The following is a 17,885-nucleotide window of genomic DNA, read 5'->3' as shown; positions in this document are numbered from 1 at the left end:
CCTGAAAAAAAACGTTTTCTGTCTTAAATTGGCTAATAAAAATCAGAGAACAACAGAAAATTTAGAAAAGCAATACATTTAATTAAAAGCATGCCATGTTTTTGCTTTTAGAAGGAAGTAATGTGATGAGTACTGAAGAAACCAATTTCGATCGTGGCTACGTCAAAAAGAAACTAGAGCATGGCCTTACGAGAATATGGCAGGTTTGGGTTATTTTCATGTTTATTTTCACAGAAGCTGTTGTCCAAAACATTCAGACTAGAGTTGCTGTCGAAATTCTTTTTCTAAACTTTGTGTGTTTGCACTCTCTGCAGGCTTAATCATATGCTCGCTCATCTTTGGAACAAGGCTATCATTTAACTTAATTTCTGTAATTAGTTGATAATTATATTGACTCAGAGAGCAATTGAAAAAAGTCTCAGTTTGAAAATTCCCATTGGAAATATTCATGTGTTCCATGACTAAGTACAATCGTGCTTTCCTCAAGAATTTATACCTTTTTTATTGACCTGTCCTGTTTATTTTTTTTATTTCATTTAGTTTTCTTCATTTCCTTTCTGCCTAATTTTAGGAAAGAACTAAGTAGGTGACATTTAGGTTAGAATATGGGGAAGAGTCAGTTTAGTTCGTCAAGGAGCTCCTTTGAGGAAAACTGTGCACTTGTTTTCATTTGGACTGTGTCGGTGTGTTCCATTTGGACTACTCTAGTAAGACACGCCAGACTGGACTGCTCCAAAGACAGCAACTGGGCCTTGCAGCCCTGAGTCTGGGAAGATAAGGTCAGAATTCTTACAGAGTCCGTGTTGGGTGAAGTTCTAGTTGGCAGATGGTACCTTTGGTTGTGTGTGCCCTTAGTTGCACAACTAGAAAGCCATGTCCCTCAGGCATCCTAGTCACAGGGACCGTGCCCTCATAACCTTATGAGGACCCTGCTTTCTGTTGTTCTCACTATGTGGGTTCGTACACCATCACATGAATTATAAGTATACCCAAATATGAGACAATAGTATCATCTTTTTACATTTTTTTTTCAGTTGACTAGTTTAGTTGTAGTCTGAAATTTACTTAAAATATGGTTCTTCCTAGATCAGAGTATAATTTCATTGGAATCTTTGCAACCTTGAAAAACTCCATCCAATCCCCTACCTCCCCGCCCGCCCCCCCCCAATTAGGTTGCTTTTCAGTTTGATATCTAGTATAAGGTTTCTTTTAAAAAATCATTTAGGGAAACACCCTAAAAATGTATATTTTCTCAAGTATCATTTAATATTTATAGTTTAGTTCTCTGGTTTATGACAACCCTATATATTGGGTTACACAATTTGAATTTATAGTTTAACATTTAAATGTATTTATGTTGTAGTTATAATTGTTTTGGCCACTATATTTTCTCTTATGACAATATTAAACTATTATGTGTTTATCAAATAATAGTGATTTGGGGCTCTTTTTGTTTGTGCATTATATGTGAATATATATGCTCATGCTCATTAAATATACACCCAAGACCAGACATGAATATTTCATGATTTAATCTCCTTATAGACCCTTATTGTACTTAATTGAAATTAGCATATTCATGGTAGAATTTCTGGTAATCAGTGGTGCCATTTGTATTCCTGGCATCTTACATAGTTAGTCTCATCTGACCTGGCAACCTGATGGTATTTCTGGTAAATGAAAACCTATTCAATGTGAAATTTAGTACACTATTCCCATGTAAGCATTTGGCCAGTTGATGGAACTCATCATACTTTTAAATATGATGCTTGTGTTCTTTTGAGTTGACTATCACACTCCAGGTTTCAAGTTGTAGTGTGTTGTTATTCTCACTACCCCTTGCTAACCTCTGTATCCTACACTAGTATTCAACCTGTTCTGTATTTTTATAATTTGTTTTGTGATTTTTTTGTTTGTTTAATCTGTTTTTATAGATTCTCAGTAACTTGTGATAATGAGTAGTCCCTTATCTGTATTTTTCTTTTTAAAATTATTTTAAATGCAGATAGAAGTTTTATGATGCCATGCTGTGATTGACATCTTTTTGTCTTATGCTTGTACATATAGCCTTTCCCTATGTAGAGATCAGCTTAGTGTTCACCTGGCAGTTGTATAGCTGCCTCTAAACTATGTATTGGTTGTGTACATAATGCCTAGAATATTTACTGAAGTGTTTAATAGACACTCAGGAAATGTTTTGTTTTATTAAATTCTATAATTTCTAATTTTTACCTTTTTGAAAATATATAGGAATAATTAATCTATTGTGTATTTTGTTTGATATCTGAACAGTAAATATTTTCCTTCTGTTAGTTAAGTTTCCTCTTCACCACTTTCTGGATAATTCTACCTTTGTCTATTGATTTGTTACAAGGCATAAAGAAAAACTGACTTTGAAGGGAGATAGACCTCCATTGACTTTGAAGGGAGATAGACTTCCATTTGAGACTTAGCTTTGCCAAGCAGCAGGCACAAGGGCTTAGACAAAGTAATACTTAACACTCTAGTCTCTGCTCCTCTTCGGGGTTAGAAGGCCTGCTGAACGAAGCTGGTCTTATCACATATATTAAGTTGTTAGTATAGTGTTTTTGACATGGTTAAATATCAAAAAGCAGATTTTTTACAGCTATTTATTCAGCCATTGTATATGTTATGTGTATACTATTTATTGCTATGAATTATTTGGCTTATTTATCTGAACATTCTATTCTTTTGTTTTAAATACTTTGTAGTATATTTAATGCAGTCCAAATCTCTCAGCATTACTCATAACTTTTTATTACTCCTTACATAGTTTTACTTTTTACAAAGCAATTTGTGGTGATATATTATTTATGATTTATTAAAGCTTTCCTGAAGATTCAGCAAGCAATGTCAGCCAAATATTGGGCGCTATTGTAGGTGAATTTTAGAATAATTTTTTAGAAGAAAAATTCTTGTGGTTTTGGTGGAAATCCATGAATTTGGAAAATTAGTCTCTACTGGTTAGTCATCCACTCAGCCCCATTACTCTCAATTTACCGGTTTCTTTACATATATATATATTTTTTTTTTCATCAGAGGTTTTTCCTTTTCTTTGTCTTATTGGTCTGAATTTTTTTATAGGCCTGTTTGAGATTTAGTATGTTTTCAAGTGAAAGTTCCCCATTTTATAACACTTTGCAGGTTATTGTGAAAGCTATCAATGTTTATGTTATCTGATATACATTCTACAGTTATTCATCTTTAAATGCATTAGCTTTGAGTTTCTAATGAACCAGAGCCATGTATACATACTGATTTTGTCCCATCTCTCATAAGAATATACTTTTTTTGAATAGATTTTATGTACTAGTTAATTATGTGTGTGTAGTGTATGTGGTTATGTGCACCTGAGAACAGGTGTTTTAAGACATAGAATCACATGAAGTTTGAGTCATGGGCAGTTGTGAGCCATTGGGGCATTGGAAATAGAACTCGGTTATCTACAAGAATATGTGTGTTTAACTGCCCACTCATCTCTTCAGCCCAAGATGCCATTCTTATCTTAAGGTGTGGGTGTGTATTTGTGCCTTTACATTAAGTAGAATTTAACATTACTATGTCAAGTTTTAGTGAGATTGTGGACCCTACTATTTCTTAAAACATTCATGGGACTATCCCTGTTAGGTTAGTCTTAAAGATATTTGCAGTTGGTCTATGTAGATAGATGTTATCAAACTAAGAATGTATCATTATCTCATTTTAATATGTACTACAGAATAAATTTACTTATTTGTTTATTTGTGTCTTACAGGATGTTCAACTAAAAGTAAAAACCTACTTGCTTGGAACTGACTTATCTATTTTCAAATACGATGATTTTATCTTTGTTTTGGATATAGTCAGCAGGTAGTGTTTGAGATACTGTCTTCTGTGGCTTAATTCATTCAACCATAAGAATAAAAAACAGAAATTAATGAATCTTCTGTCTAACTTCTTCATGGAAGAGTATATAATTATTCATGAGGGATAGACTGGGCTTGTAGGCTCTTTATAATTTTTAAATACCCAAATTTAAATTTTTATGAGTTATAATTGTTAAAGAAAGAGCCTGGGCTGTTGTTTTTTCTAAGGGTGTTCCTGAAACTTACATAGACTTCTGTTCAACTAGGTTGATGCAAGTTGGAGAAGAATTTTGTGGTAGCAAGTCTGAAGTTTTACAGGAGTCCATTAGAAAACAAAGTATCAATTATTTCAAGAACCACCACAGGTAAGAAATGCAATAAGATGTGATTAAATACAGTAGGTAATGAGACTATTTAAGGCTTACTCTTATAAGATTTACTGATTTAAAGCCATTTTTAATTTTTGATAAATAATTTTGTTGTATCTCTTTGTAGGATAGTTGGGGATACTTCATCAAAAATTTAAGAAAAGTTATTCTTATTATTCATTGTGAATCTAAATTCTTTGTAGTGGGTTGAATGTAGGTGGAATTTGTCTGTGTTCAGACAGCCAGATCCCAAATAACCACTCAGAAACTTAATATTCATTATAAATGCTTGGTTGATAGCTGAGGCTTATTAATAAGTAGCTCTTACAACTTAATTAACCCATTTCTATTATTCTCTGTGCTGCCTCAAGACTTGTGGTTCTATCTCTCCTATGTCTTCCTTCCCAAAATGAGAGCAGTGGTGTTGAAAACGTTGGTGTGATAGGTAGTTAGTAGACTGCCCAGAGTATAAGTGCTGACCTGCTGAGTTTTAAGTGCATTGTAGAGATGGACACAGTTAAAGACCTTTGGAGAATAATAATCATCTTGGTGATGCCACTTAGTAGCCTGACACTTGACATACTGTGATACACTAATACATAAATATCTGCGATTTTTGTCTAACCTGCTCGTTGTTTTCTATTTTGGCATTGATAAATGAAGAGTTAAGACAAATTTAAGTGCATGAGTTGGTGACAGGTTTTAATTTAGTTCTAAATAAAAATCGTATTTCTTACACATCAGTTTTGCACTTTAAAAGTATTCAACTTAGTAAATATCTGACCTATGTTTATTAGTTTTTCTTAAGGATCATGGGGTTTCTAACAGAAGCAGGCTTTTGTACTTTATTGTGGTAGTCTGAGTGATTCTAAAGGTGATTATGATGATGGCAACTCTGTTGTTACATTGTATTTTGTTTCCTCTGTTCTTGTAGTTCCTGCCCTCTTTTTCTTTCGACTATTGTTTTTCTTTTCTTTTCTTTAAGAATACGACTGGATGAACTGAGGATGTTCTTAGAAAATGAGACATGGGAGCTTTGCCCTGTTAAGTCAAACTTCAGCATCTTGCAGCTTCATGTAAGTTTTTCTTAAGAACAGAGAAATTGTCTACTAGTAAATACTTTGGGTTTTTTTCTTTTAATAACAAAAACATGTATGTGAGAGCTCCTTCCTGGAAAGGGATCCCTAACAGGCCCATTAATAAGAATTCACTGCTGATGAACCTGAAATCTACTTTACAATGTTTGTCTTACATGCTCAGTAAACACTTTTGACTAAAGAAAGTAACAATTACAATGAATTGTCATTCGAATTCAGAAGAGAACCCACTGTGTTATGTAAGTTTTTCAGCAAGTGAGTCAGTTGTATTTTGGTAGCGTGTGGCATATGTAAAATACTAGCAATTTCCTGAAGGCATGAATGGGCACTTACGCTAGAGCACAGCTGCAGGTTTGCCTGTATTGATAACATGCTTCGTAAATGAAAAAGGTACCTATAAGAGATACTAATTTTTGTTAGCTAGTTGGATTCTTTGGAAAAAGGGGTTTGTGAAAAACTCTTTAATTAGTTTTATTGAGATACAGTGGGGTAAATAGTTCTGCCTCAAAGTTTGTGTCATGGTGTTTAGTGATTTCCTTCAGGTGGAATGGCTTTCTAGAAGAAGGAAACAATTATGGATATATTTAAAGAGTACTTGATTATTTTTTAATTTTATATTATATGTATGTGTATATTGCCTTCATGTATGTTGGTGTACCACATGTGCAGTCCTAGTGGCAGTCAAATGAGGTCATGGGCTTCCCTGGATCTGTAATTACAGACGGTGGTTACCTGTCATGTGGGTACTAGGAATTCAGCCTGCGTTCTCTGGAAGAGCAGCTAGTGCTTGTAATTGCTGAGCCATCTCTGCCTGTGTGTCATTTAATAGACTATGTGGTTTCAGATCCAGTCCTCTCATATGGCTTTTCTAACATAGAAAACACTAACAGTGGTGACTAGTGAATACTCAAGGACAGCAAAATAAGAACACTTAATTAGCATCAATAACATAGCGTTAAATTAGCAGGGTCTGTGACTTCTAAAATAATTCCTTAACATTTAAAAGTTTAAGCCTTCCATTTTAGAGTATCTATTTAGATAATTTAATTGAATTTTTATTTAATAGGCTGATTATTAATAGAGTGATCATGCATATTTAATGTGTAATTGATATAATTGTAAGAGAACTTTTAATGGAAACATGTCATTTCCAACTATCAACCATTATTTTTTTTCAAAATGGTTGCCTAAAAACCATTTACACCTTAATTATTCAAATGTATTCCTGTGGATTTGTAAAGAAATCATGTTGTTATATTAAACACTTGTTTAGAGTTATAAAAATAATGTCATGAGTTTCAGGTATTGTGTTGCATCTGATTTAACATATAGTTGAAATTTATTAAGAAAACAAGTCAGGGTTGAGACATGGTGTAAATGTACTTTGTAGAAATTTAAGATACTTCTTAACAATAACTTTTAAAACTATTACTGAGTATGACAGACATTTAAATTTGGGATTAATATTGCCAGGTATAGAAAAATGCTTACTTTTGTTGTTAGTTGTCAAGAGTTTGTAATTCAGATGAACTTTAGAGATGATTTGAATCCTTTCTCCAGTGAGCTGTAGCCTTGAACTTGGCACTCAGTCTTTCCAGACTGCCTCAGTTTGCTCATCTTTGTAATGTGGAAGTTGGATCCGGTATTGCATCTTTTTAGCTCTGTTGTTTTTTACTTCCCCATCTGGATTGTTCCTCCTATTTTAAAGATGAGGGGATTGAAGCAAGGAGAAGGCAGGTGGCTTTCCATAATGGCCTGATGGACATAGCAGTCTAGGAGCAGAAGACTCATCTGGCCCAGTGAATGCTCGTTCGTGGTCCTTGTTTCTTGGTGTATAAAGGAAAATAAATTATAGTTACAGATGCCAACATAATAGAGATAGATATGTACTTGATGCTCTTCTTGTGTTTGTAAGGATGTGTTATATGATGCAAACAGGAGTCAGCAGTGTCTTGGCAGTTGTTCTTTTGAAAGATGTTGTGGGTTAAAAGCATCCTACCAGGACTTCTGCTTTTGTGTCATTTAAATTTCTTGTCATTAAAATGTGTCTGTGCCTTTCCTTCAGGGAAGGCCAGAGTTGCTTGACCAGACCAATGACTTACATGGCACTGTTGACTAAGATGTCTTTTAGAATGGTTATGTGTTTCCAAGATTGTGATCTCAGATGACGATAGAGTGTAAAGGTGAATAACTTGAGGATCGTGTCTTCCTCCTCTTCTGACTCTGCATTAAAGGGATATATTTGTATGCTTAGATTTTTTAATTTTTTCTAACAGCTATTTGGTCCTTTCTCAATGTGTAGGAATTTAAGTTCCTGGAGCAGTCCCGCTCCCCATCCGTTTCACCTAGTAAGCAACCATCGGCAACTTCTTCAAAACCTGTGACTTTGTTTGAGCAGTACTGTAGCAGTGGGAATCCATTTGAAATTCAAGCCAACCACAAGGACGAAGAGACAGAAGATGTCTTGGCTTCTAATGGGGTATGTGTAAAATGCTTTGTGAAGCGGAAGTGAGCTTTCCTTTTTAAAGTGTCCCGAAGCTAACTGGTAATTTGCTGGATTGCTCATGTGGTCACCACTTGCCGTACACGGTGTCCCTACAAGCTGGCTTATGCAGATGATGACTACACAAGTATGCTGTCCTTTTCACAGTGCTGTCCTCAAGCACACATTTGTTCTCGCTGGCTCAGTAGTCTGTCAGTGTATTTCCGAGCTGGGCTCTACTTCTCATCGGAATGGTTTGGTGACTGAGGGGCTAGTGCACCTGTGCTCTGGTGTGACTCCTCCACTTCTGAGCAACCAGGGCGGAATTTTATCCCATGTCTTTCTTATCTGAGAGGAAGGTTTTCTTAGTCAGGGTTCTGTTGCTGTGAAGAGACACAATGACCAGAGCAGCTCTTATAAAGGAAGCATTTAATTGGGGCTGGCTTACAGTTTCAGAGGTTTAGTCCATTGTCGTCGTGGTTGGGAGCACAGTGGCACACGGGCAGATGTAGTTCATGAGAATCTACATCCAGCTCTACAGGTAGCAGAAACAGAAACACTGGGCCTGGCATGGGCTTTGGAAGCTCCAAAGACCATCTCCATTGACAGGCTTTTTCCAGCAAGTCCACACCTCCTATAATACCTCTCAAATAGTGCCGCTTCCTGACGACTAAGCATTGGGATATATGGGACCATTTATATTAAGACCACCACAGAATTATTGCCTACTTGCCTGACAGTGGTTTTCGAATTTAGAATTTACAAGTGTGATCTTTTAACAACTTTTGAGCTGCATGAAGCAATATTAAATATAGGAATTACTTAGTTGGTAGGAAGGGTTTACATCAGTAACAGCACATCAGTTTATCAGCTGTGTGGGCCTTGACAAGGTACTTTACACTTGTACTCCTGGGCTGTCCGTATTTGCAGTAGAGAGCAGGGCCTGCCTCACAGCCCGCTAGTGTGTTTCCAAAATCGTGTCATTCAACCAGGATATTATTTGGTGTGTCCTTTTGTTCTCTTTCGTTTCCAGAGGAATCCACTGTGATTTTTATTTTAGACTTGATAGAACCAAGTAGGAATTGTTTAAGTATGAGAAAAGCTATTTCTTTCTTTCTTTCTTTTTTTCTTTCTTTCTTTCTTTCTTTCTTTCTTTCTTTCTTTCTTTTTTTCTATTTTAGTTTTGAAACCTGTTTTGGGCAGATTTTGCGACAGGGGTTCTCTCTGTGGCTCTTTCTGACCTCGAACTCATTGTGTAGACCAGACTGATCTCAAACTCACAGAGATCTGCCTGCCTCTGCCTCCTGAGCAGAATTCTTGTCTGTATGTTGATAGGATCACCTTATGTGTTAATACAGGGAGATGTCATGATTTTTTAAAAACTAGTTATTGGTGTAGAATCTAATCTTTCCAGATACAGTCTAAGTCCTTGAGACTGGTTCACATCTGAATAAGGCCTGACACTTTACCCCAGTAACAAATTATCCAAAAGCAATTGAATTAGGGGACACAAACTTCTTTCCATGTTCTCATCATGTTGGTCTCCTCAGCTATGTGTGGGGTTAAGATTTAACTGTATATGTGGTTAAGCCCTATATGGATGTTTCAGAATTTAAGAGATATAATTCTTAAGAGAACATGGCACAGGACATGGTCAAAAATTCAGGGAATGCTAGCTGATATTTAATCACCGCGAGATGACGATGGTGGTACTACCACTGGTTCCCTTGCTGGCAACATCCTGTCCCTTCTGGCATTGGTCCATGGTGCCATAAGAGCAAGGAAGATGTTAGGAAGGAACCCTTATCACAAGAGTGAGCCTCTCAGGAGGCCTCTTGGTGCTGAGTGTCACCTTCTCAGCTGTCCATGCAGTGGCCATCGTCATGGGTAGCGGTCCGTCTGCATGATGAGGGTGTTTAGTAAGCAAAAGTAGTAGTTCTAGGGCTAGAATCGGGTCCCAGCCTTTTAAAGTAAACATTAAAAAACCACCAGAAGATCTTTCTAAATCTAAAATACACTATTCCTTCTTTGAGGTCCGGTGGAGTATTAGTTGTGGTTGTGAATATTTGGTTTAAGTTTTCATTTACAAATAAACAACACAAATATTTTTATTTTCCTTTTCTTTTGAGCTAGTTAAAAGTAAGATAGAAAAGAAAAATGGAAGAAGAGTTTGAGTCTTCCCAGTAAAAGTAAAACTAAGTTAAGAATTTTCCTCTAGCCGTTTGTTTAACATTGTGAACACTTTTGTGTTGAGAGACTGCATTAATGTGATCCTAAGCGCCCTTGTTGCCCGTCCCGCTGCGTTCTCTTCAGTATGAGTCTGACGAGCAGGAGAAGAGTGCCTATCAGGAGTATGACAGTGACAGTGATGTTCCCGAAGAGCTGAAGCGGGATTACGTGGATGAGCAGACCGGCGATGTGCCTGTGAAGAGGTGACTGAGGCGGGACTGGGGGTTCAGCGGTTATTGATGTGGCAGCAACTTGTGTACCTTAAAAATAATTTCTCAAAGACTGGAGTGTGTAGGTTTCCCTCCTAACAGTGAAATTTCAGGAAAAAGAATTAGATATTTACGTGAAAAACTTGGGTCAAGCAAAGCCCAACTTGGTCTTCCAAAACTTAATTTACTTGGTGGGATTTGACTGTTATGGTTCAGAAAATATTAGTTGATTGTACTTGGCTAACCTAGCTTAAATGCAGCTCTTCTTTTGATTCATACAGCGTATTTGACATTATCAAGAGTCCTCTGGGATCTGCTCATTCAGTCATTGCTTTTGTAGATTCTTCTGCCCTACAGAACTCTTTACTTCACAGACACCAGTCTACTTCCTAGTATATTAATTGCATGGGGTAGCAAGTTTCATTATGATATTTTTGTGCATATTTGCCATTGTCATTGATTTTTGCAGCGATATTTTAATTTTATTGAGGATTTCATAAATGAGTGCTAGATTTACATCATTTCCAGCTCATCCTACTCCCCTTCTAAGTCTCCTCATGTCTCTCTGTTCCCTCCCAGGTTCATGACGTCTTTTGAAACTCTTCTTGTCCCACACATTCCCCATGCACACTTGCGGTCTGCTCAGTCCATTTAATGTGGACCATTGGTACATGGCTTTGGGGCTGACCGTTCCAATTACATGACCTGTCAGGAGCTTGTCTCTGACACAGACTGATCTCCCTCTCTTAGCAGTTATTATAGCTCTTCATCTAGCAATGGGTCTCCTAAAATTTTCTCCATCTATGTTCGCATTTCTTTATAAAAATTATAGTGTCTGGAGGAATGGCTTAGTGGGCAAAGGCATTGGTCACCGAGTGATGACCCGAGCGTGAGTCCCAGGTTCCACACGGCAGAAAGGAATCTGCTCCTGTCATTGTCCTGTGGCCTTCACAATGCACCTTGGCACTCACACTACTGCCACCTCAGCCCCCAAAATAAACATAATTAAAAGAACAAAAGTACTGTTCTCACACATACATTTAAATGATAGATTTAAGTATACTTTACACTTTGTTAATAATTGGTTAACTTGAAACCCCGACTGGGGTAATTCTCTCCTTAATAGTGAGCAATCCACATGACTATAACTATGTTGATTGGGAAGGTTTGATTTTATTGGGTTTTGCATATTTAAGACATTAATAGATCTTTGAGCTAAACAGGATGCTTTTGTTGAATTGATTTATTGGGTCTGTTTAAGAATTTTGGCCAAAGGGAAGAAAAGCTGTTTTAATTGAAATGAACCTATAGAAGGTAGTGTCTGCTACTCGTGGATGTGGGTCTCCATTTTTGCTCGTCACTTTAGCTTCTTGTCTTTCTCACCTTTTAAACTGTTTGGCAGTGCATTGGGATTTTTTCTTATATGTTAATTTGATTCAGCTCCACGGCGTTTTCCCTTTGTGTTTAGGGAGCCCCTGTTCTCCTCAGGCGTGGAGCTCTGGGTGGGCCAGCCTCTGTTTGCCCGTGTCCCGCACTTTGCTCTGCCCGAGCGTTGTACGTGTATCGTACGTGGCAGCAGGTGCGCTCTGTCCGTCGCAGTAGACTGTTTTCTTTGCCTGTTACATAGCCACACGCTTTCCACAACATTTTTACTAATTTTCTTAGAGTTTCATTCATTGTGGTCATATTCATGTTCTTCCCCATCACCTCATACCCTTTAAGAAGTGGCCTTACCATATAACTTCTGCGTCTCCTTTGAAAATACTGTTACCCATTAACTCATACTCAGCCATCATATCTTCTTTCAATTCCAATTCCATAGAGAATGCTTTTCTCGTAAGTTCCTGAAATCCGTAGCTTTGATACAGTTATGCCTCAGTGTGTAACTTCCCACACCCCAGGCCTAGTGCACAGCCCCTGCACTGACAGCCTCACACAGAAACAACTGGAATCCTCTAGAGGAACCCCAGAACTCAGAACTTGGAAGAGCACTCACTTATCAGGGGTTTTAACCAAGGGGTTAAAAGGTAACAAACAACTCAGAGAACTTAAAGAAGAGAACAATAAATGGCAGAGTGGTGTCCAAGAAAACACAGACATACGCGAAATAAAGTGGCAGACTATTTGGGAATTCAGTAAAGAGATAATAATGTTGACACATACTTCAGATGGAGTCTTCAGAATACCTAGAATCAAAGAAATGTATTTCTAATACTTCATTTCTTTATTATTTCTCCTCTCTTGGGGTTGTAAGTTCACCTGTGTAGTATTTCAGTAAATAATTTATGAGTGAGTGAGTAACCAACTGGTTTGTTAGACTGCAGTCTAACGGCCTTTCTCCTTTGTTTTCCATGGGAAGTGTTTCACGAGAGACCCTTAAGAGCAGGAAGAAGTCAGATTACAGTCTAAATAAAGTGAATGCGCCCATCTTAACAAACACAACACTGAATGTAATAAGGCTTGTTGGTGAGTAGCCATATCTTTCTATTTTTTTTAAAAAACTATGTTGCATTAGTTTGCCATACTGAATCACTATTACTTAAGTTCCTTTGAGTTGTTACTTAGTGTCTGCTGCAGTGAGAGGTTTCAGAATCGTGTATGTCAGAGCTTCCTATCCTGTAAATGCTCTACACAGTAGTACACAGATATTAATGTCAGTTTCACTTCTTGAGTTGGCTACCTATTAAGTTATTGTACCTTCTAATTTTTCTGAACATTCCAGTTGATTGATTTAGAGGTCTGTGTACAAGGGTGATAGTGCCAATTTCACAGCACAGTATTTTTCAGCTTAATTGCCTCCTAGAGCGTCCCGGCCTTCCTGTCAGATAAGCAGAGTGAATAGTGATTGTCTGCTGTTCTTAGACAGAAGGTTTCACAGAGGATGTGTTCATCACAGATGAGACCTTTGGATGATCTCATCCAAGGCAAACAGGAACAAATGCCACCCTAAACGTGCCGCTCCAAGGGGGGTGTCGGTATTTCAACATCGTGCATTCTTCCAGCCTTTCTAGCTCACAGATACGTCCATACATCTGACAGATAAGTTAGGAGTTTCTTTTAGAGCAACAAGGAATTTTATGGTTGGCTGCAGGATCTCTATGTCCTATTTGCGAAGATGCCTTTTATGTACTGCCTTGTTTGAGTAACTTCAGCTCTGATGAAATGCTGTTATTTAAGATAATTCCCAAATATCATCAATGAGTATGATGAAATGTACAAAATGCTTTAGGCTGCTTTCTCTAGAGAAAAATATGCAGAAAGTCATATTGAAATGAGAAGAAAAGGTATACGTTTTCCAGCCCCAGAAAAAAGACAGATCCTAAGAAGCTATTCTGTAGCTAATTATTGTCAGGATAATTAGCTTTTCTTCTTTTGTCCAGGAGAGGTAGCAGAACAGCGGCATGAATAACTCTTTAGAAATTGCAGAATCAGAATTGCAAGGGTGCTGAGAGGTCGCCTGGGCTAAGTCCCCCCAAATGAGATTTTCTTTCAGTGGTGGCCATAATATGTGGTGCCTGTCATGCTTTTGTTTCACGACTCAGAGTTGCTCAAAGCATATTATATCACAAGGCCACTTGTTCTGCTGCTAGACTCTCCAATTGCTAAAAGCCCCTTCCCTGTGCAGAGTCAGAGTCCGTCCAGTTCTGTCTGTCAGAGTCCGTCTGCCTAAGCAGTAGCGCGTCATCTGTGCTTTGTGTGCTCTGGTGTTCCATGTCACTTTTCAGATGGACAAGGCAACGTTCCATCCATCCGTCCGTCCTTCCACCCCAGCGCCAACTCTCACGCATAGATATTCTAAACCTTGGAGGAGCCTTGTCATCTTTCTTAACCTCATGGGCCTTGGATGTCAGTCTTTGATGATTTGAATATACTGCTTGAGATAGTTTTCTGGCTTTGCTGAATGTGTTAAATTAGGAGCAGCTGTCCCCTCTCAGTGGCTTCAGCCACAGGAAGTGTCTGGGGCAGTGCTGTAGCCAAGCGATGTGGATTCGTAATAGTCTGATAAGGAATGTGGAAGCAGATAATGAAAATAATGCGCTGGCCACATATTAATGCTTTTTTAAAAAACCATACCCAGTTCAAGTGACTAGAGGAGTCATAGTGCATCTTAGTCTGAATATTTTATTACTGAGAACAAAACGAGCAAGGGGGCAGTCATATTTCTTTCTGTTAATTCCAAGCACCAAACACAGCGTTTAGCTTCTTGGTTGGTGTAGGAATTTGAAGAAGGTGTGTATTCTTTTGTGTCTATTAGAAGGCATTCCTGTCCTTGTTTGCCCCCTCCCCCCAGTCTCTGCTCTGTGGACTTTTCTGTCTCCCTGGGGCTGCCTTTCTAGTCGGTTTGTGAATGCACACGAAGTAGGATTTGAAGAGAGCCACTCAAGGCAGGGGCAGGAGGTGGGGGCTGGGAAGTAGGGAGGCGAGGGCTGTCTTTAACTACAAAATGCTTGGAGACTGAATGGCAGAGACAGCTCTTGTGTAAAGAAGAGAAAAAAGTTAGCAGGCGGGGCTCCCCATTTCAGAGGCGGGGACTTCCCACTGATATACACTGGGGCGGGCTGGGGGGTGGGGGTGGAGGTTGATGGTAGGATATTCTATGGGAGCAGAAATTCATGTGTTCCTGTGAAAAGCTTTTTGAGAGCCTGTCTGTTTTTAAAGTTATATTTTTATTCCCCGAGAGCTGTTCTCTATTCACCCTGCTTTCCTCCACACTCTCCCTGGTTTCCGTGATTGTTACCTCTCTTCTGTGGCCGCATTGCTTACTCGGTTTCCTCTGTCACCAGCTTCTTTGTGGTGTCACCCTCTTTGTCCCCCTGTGCTTGGTGGCATTTGATTATCTGCTCATGTCTAAGGTAAATGTCTGGACGACTGTGTGGGACTTTTCCCAGTATGAACTGGGTTTGTCCTGACTGCTGCCTGTCTGTAAAATCTGTGCTTAGAACATTGTGCAGAATAAAGTGGGCTCAGCCAACTTAGCCTTTGCTTTGGGGAACAGAGTCCCAAATCCCAAGGTCAGGTTGATTGTAATCTGGTGCTTGTACCCATTTCATAAGCCTTAGCTTTCTTAATTTAATATTTTCATAAGCTCACTTGTTCAGCTAGTTGTTTGTCTTGTTTGACTCTAGAGAGGTTTGTTATAGATTCCTAATTGGGAGCCGAAGAGGGAGAAAGGGAGCCATGAGGTTTGAGTTAGTCCTGCAGTCCCTGCAGATAAGCCTTCACACGGAGTACAGAGGCACTTTAGAGGAAGAGTGAAGGTCCAAAGTACCAAAGAAAACACTCTGGCCAGCACACAGAAGGGAAACAGAAGAGGCAGGTTCAGACAGGTGGACGGAGCCAGAGCCTGTGATAGGCCTGGAGTGACTGCAGGGATCTGGGGAGGAGAAATGCATCATCTCTTTGAAGGGCTGGCTATCTAGCCTGCTATCTTTTTAGCATGGGTTTAAGCTGAACCTGCCTTCTTGAGGGATGGGCCTCCTTGCCAAGTGATAGGATTAACTCTTTTGTGTTTGTGGTGGCTTGGAATGTTGGGTCTCCATTCATGTTAGAGAAATAGTTTTTTCTTAGAGGCCTCCTTAGAGCCCTGATCAAGCCTATTACAACTGCTTCCTTTTGAAGCGGTAACACTGAAATCATTTACCAGATGAACTGAAACTGGGGAATAGACAGAACTCTATTTCTACCATGAAAATCCGGAGATCCAATTCCAGAGTCATCCACCAGAAAGCATTAGAGTCTGAACGGAGGTTTGGGTTTGGGTTTGGGTTTCTCTGTAACAGAACTTGGAGGCAGGGTACTCATTTAGGGAGAAATAAGGGAACACAGCTCTCTTCTGGCTTTCCTGACCAGAGAACCAAAAATATCCGTGGAACGCCTGCTTCCGGGGAACCCTTTCACCAAGTCTGCTGTCCAGTTTCTAGCTCCTGTTCTCATCAGTCTCCCCTCTGAAGACTCCCCACACTGACGTTATGCACTGTGGTCCATCTTATTTCTTCAAGCTCAGAGGAGTTGTCAGATGCGGCATTTTGGGTACCCCCCCCCCCAGGGAGTCTGACCAGGTGGCCCTGAAAGTGAAGTTTTAGTCCCATTGGTATGAGGAGCTGGTGTTGGGGACAAAGGAAGTTGTTGGCTGGTGCTTGGATGATGGTGTGAGAGGAAGTGAAGGCAAGAGCAGGGATAGGAGAGCTCAAGTCAGAGCCATCGAGCAGAGGAAAGGGTTCCTCACACTGGGGCAGGCCTGTCAGAATGCAGCCTTACCGTTGTAAGACTGCAGCAGAGAACCAGAAGTCGGGGCTTCTCAGATGTCTTAGTTAATGTCTGTTAGCATCTCCGGAGAGGCTCATTCTCAGGGTAGTTTCTTCCTTTGGCTTCCAAGGTTCCACTACTGTGAGAGTGACAATCTACTTTCAGGCGCTTGGGTAGAGTGACTAGAATCGCAGTGTGAGACCCTTCTCAGGTGGCATGAAGGGGAGACAGAGGGAAGGAGATTTAACCATCACTTGAGTGTTAGGTTAAAACTGCAGAGGGCATGTCTCTTCACTTCAGGTGGTCTGTAGGTACCACAGTGTTGGAGGTGATACCCTATGTCTAAGCAGCATTCTCCTATCAAAAAGATACTCATCAGGGAGAAATGTTTTCTTGTGTGGATTTAAGCCTCTTTCTACAGAGTACAGACCCTTTGGTTTTTAAAAGTCATACCAATCATTTTAATCCTTGGTTTTACTTTCCCATTGGGAATTTAAAACCATGTCATATATGTAGTCAAAATTAACATTTCTCTTTTTGTCTCCCTCCCTCTCTTTTTCCTTTCCTCCCTCCCTCCCTCCCTTGCTTCCCTATCCAAGCTATTTAAGAGTCTGATTTTCAGGGTCTCTTGGGCTTAGGAAGGACCCCTACTTCCTCTAGCATATTTGTTTAACCAGTTGTTTCATCTACAGAAAATGTCAGCTGCTGTTTACCTTAGTCTTTCGTTTTGATTTTAAGAGAGAAGTCCAAAGGACATGGGTTGTGTTAGTGGTCAGGGTTGGCAGCCTGTTCCTCTTACTCCTGACACTGGGGATGAGGACAGAGACTAGTGCAGTTTGTCTCATGTGGGCCTCATTTCATGTCTCCCAGCGCATTCTACACTTTCTGGTCAGCTTGATTCGGAGGAGCTGCTGCCTGGCTGGGTACCTTCCTCCTTCGCTGTGCGCCTTTAGTGGCTTTTTGGCATGTTAATGTTTTCCACCAACCTGTTTCAATCACTTTATTTTTAAGATCTATTCTGATCAATATGTGTGTGCTCATGGGCGCACAGGTGTGCATGGTCTGGTGCAAGTGCCTGCAGAGGCTGCTGGATCCCCCTGGGGCTGGATTGACTGGTGGTTGAGCCTCCTTGGAACTGAACTCCGGCACTTTCAAGAGCAGTGCTAACTATTAACCTTTAAACCATTGATCCAGCCCGTGCCATCCATCGTCTTTCTCTGAAACAGGAATTGGCAAACTCTTACATGTAGGCCAAGTTTATTTTGTAAATAAAGTTTCATTAGAATACAGGCATACTTATTTCTTTACACATTGTCAACTGTGGCTGACCCCTTTTGCAGTAGCAGAATTAAGCATATTAAAAAAAAAAAAAGCAGAAGTGACACAGT

At 39.4% G+C, this 17,885-nt stretch overlaps 1 protein-coding gene across 2 annotated transcripts in view; it reads left to right on the top strand.

Moving 5' to 3' along the window:
* Vps50 (VPS50 subunit of EARP/GARPII complex) overlaps positions 1–17,885 on the top strand; it is an 88,454-nt gene that overhangs the window by 50,007 nt on the left and 20,562 nt on the right. For both annotated transcript variants that reach the window (XM_040728538.1, XM_005082895.3), the window contains 7 exons: positions 112–203; positions 3,776–3,870; positions 4,133–4,231; positions 5,220–5,310; positions 7,634–7,810; positions 10,127–10,245; positions 12,611–12,717. In XM_040728538.1, coding sequence (XP_040584472.1) covers positions 112–203; positions 3,776–3,870; positions 4,133–4,231; positions 5,220–5,310; positions 7,634–7,810; positions 10,127–10,245; positions 12,611–12,717 — 780 coding nt within the window. The remainder of the gene's footprint in view (positions 1–111; positions 204–3,775; positions 3,871–4,132; positions 4,232–5,219; positions 5,311–7,633; positions 7,811–10,126; positions 10,246–12,610; positions 12,718–17,885) is intronic.

The sequence above is a fragment of the Mesocricetus auratus genome, unplaced genomic scaffold (genome assembly GCF_017639785.1).
Source record: "Mesocricetus auratus isolate SY011 unplaced genomic scaffold, BCM_Maur_2.0 Super-Scaffold_100019, whole genome shotgun sequence".
Classification (NCBI taxonomy): domain Eukaryota; kingdom Metazoa; phylum Chordata; class Mammalia; order Rodentia; family Cricetidae; genus Mesocricetus; species Mesocricetus auratus.
Note: the sequence above shows the minus strand (reverse complement) of the source record. Positions and strands in the feature narration are given on the sequence as shown.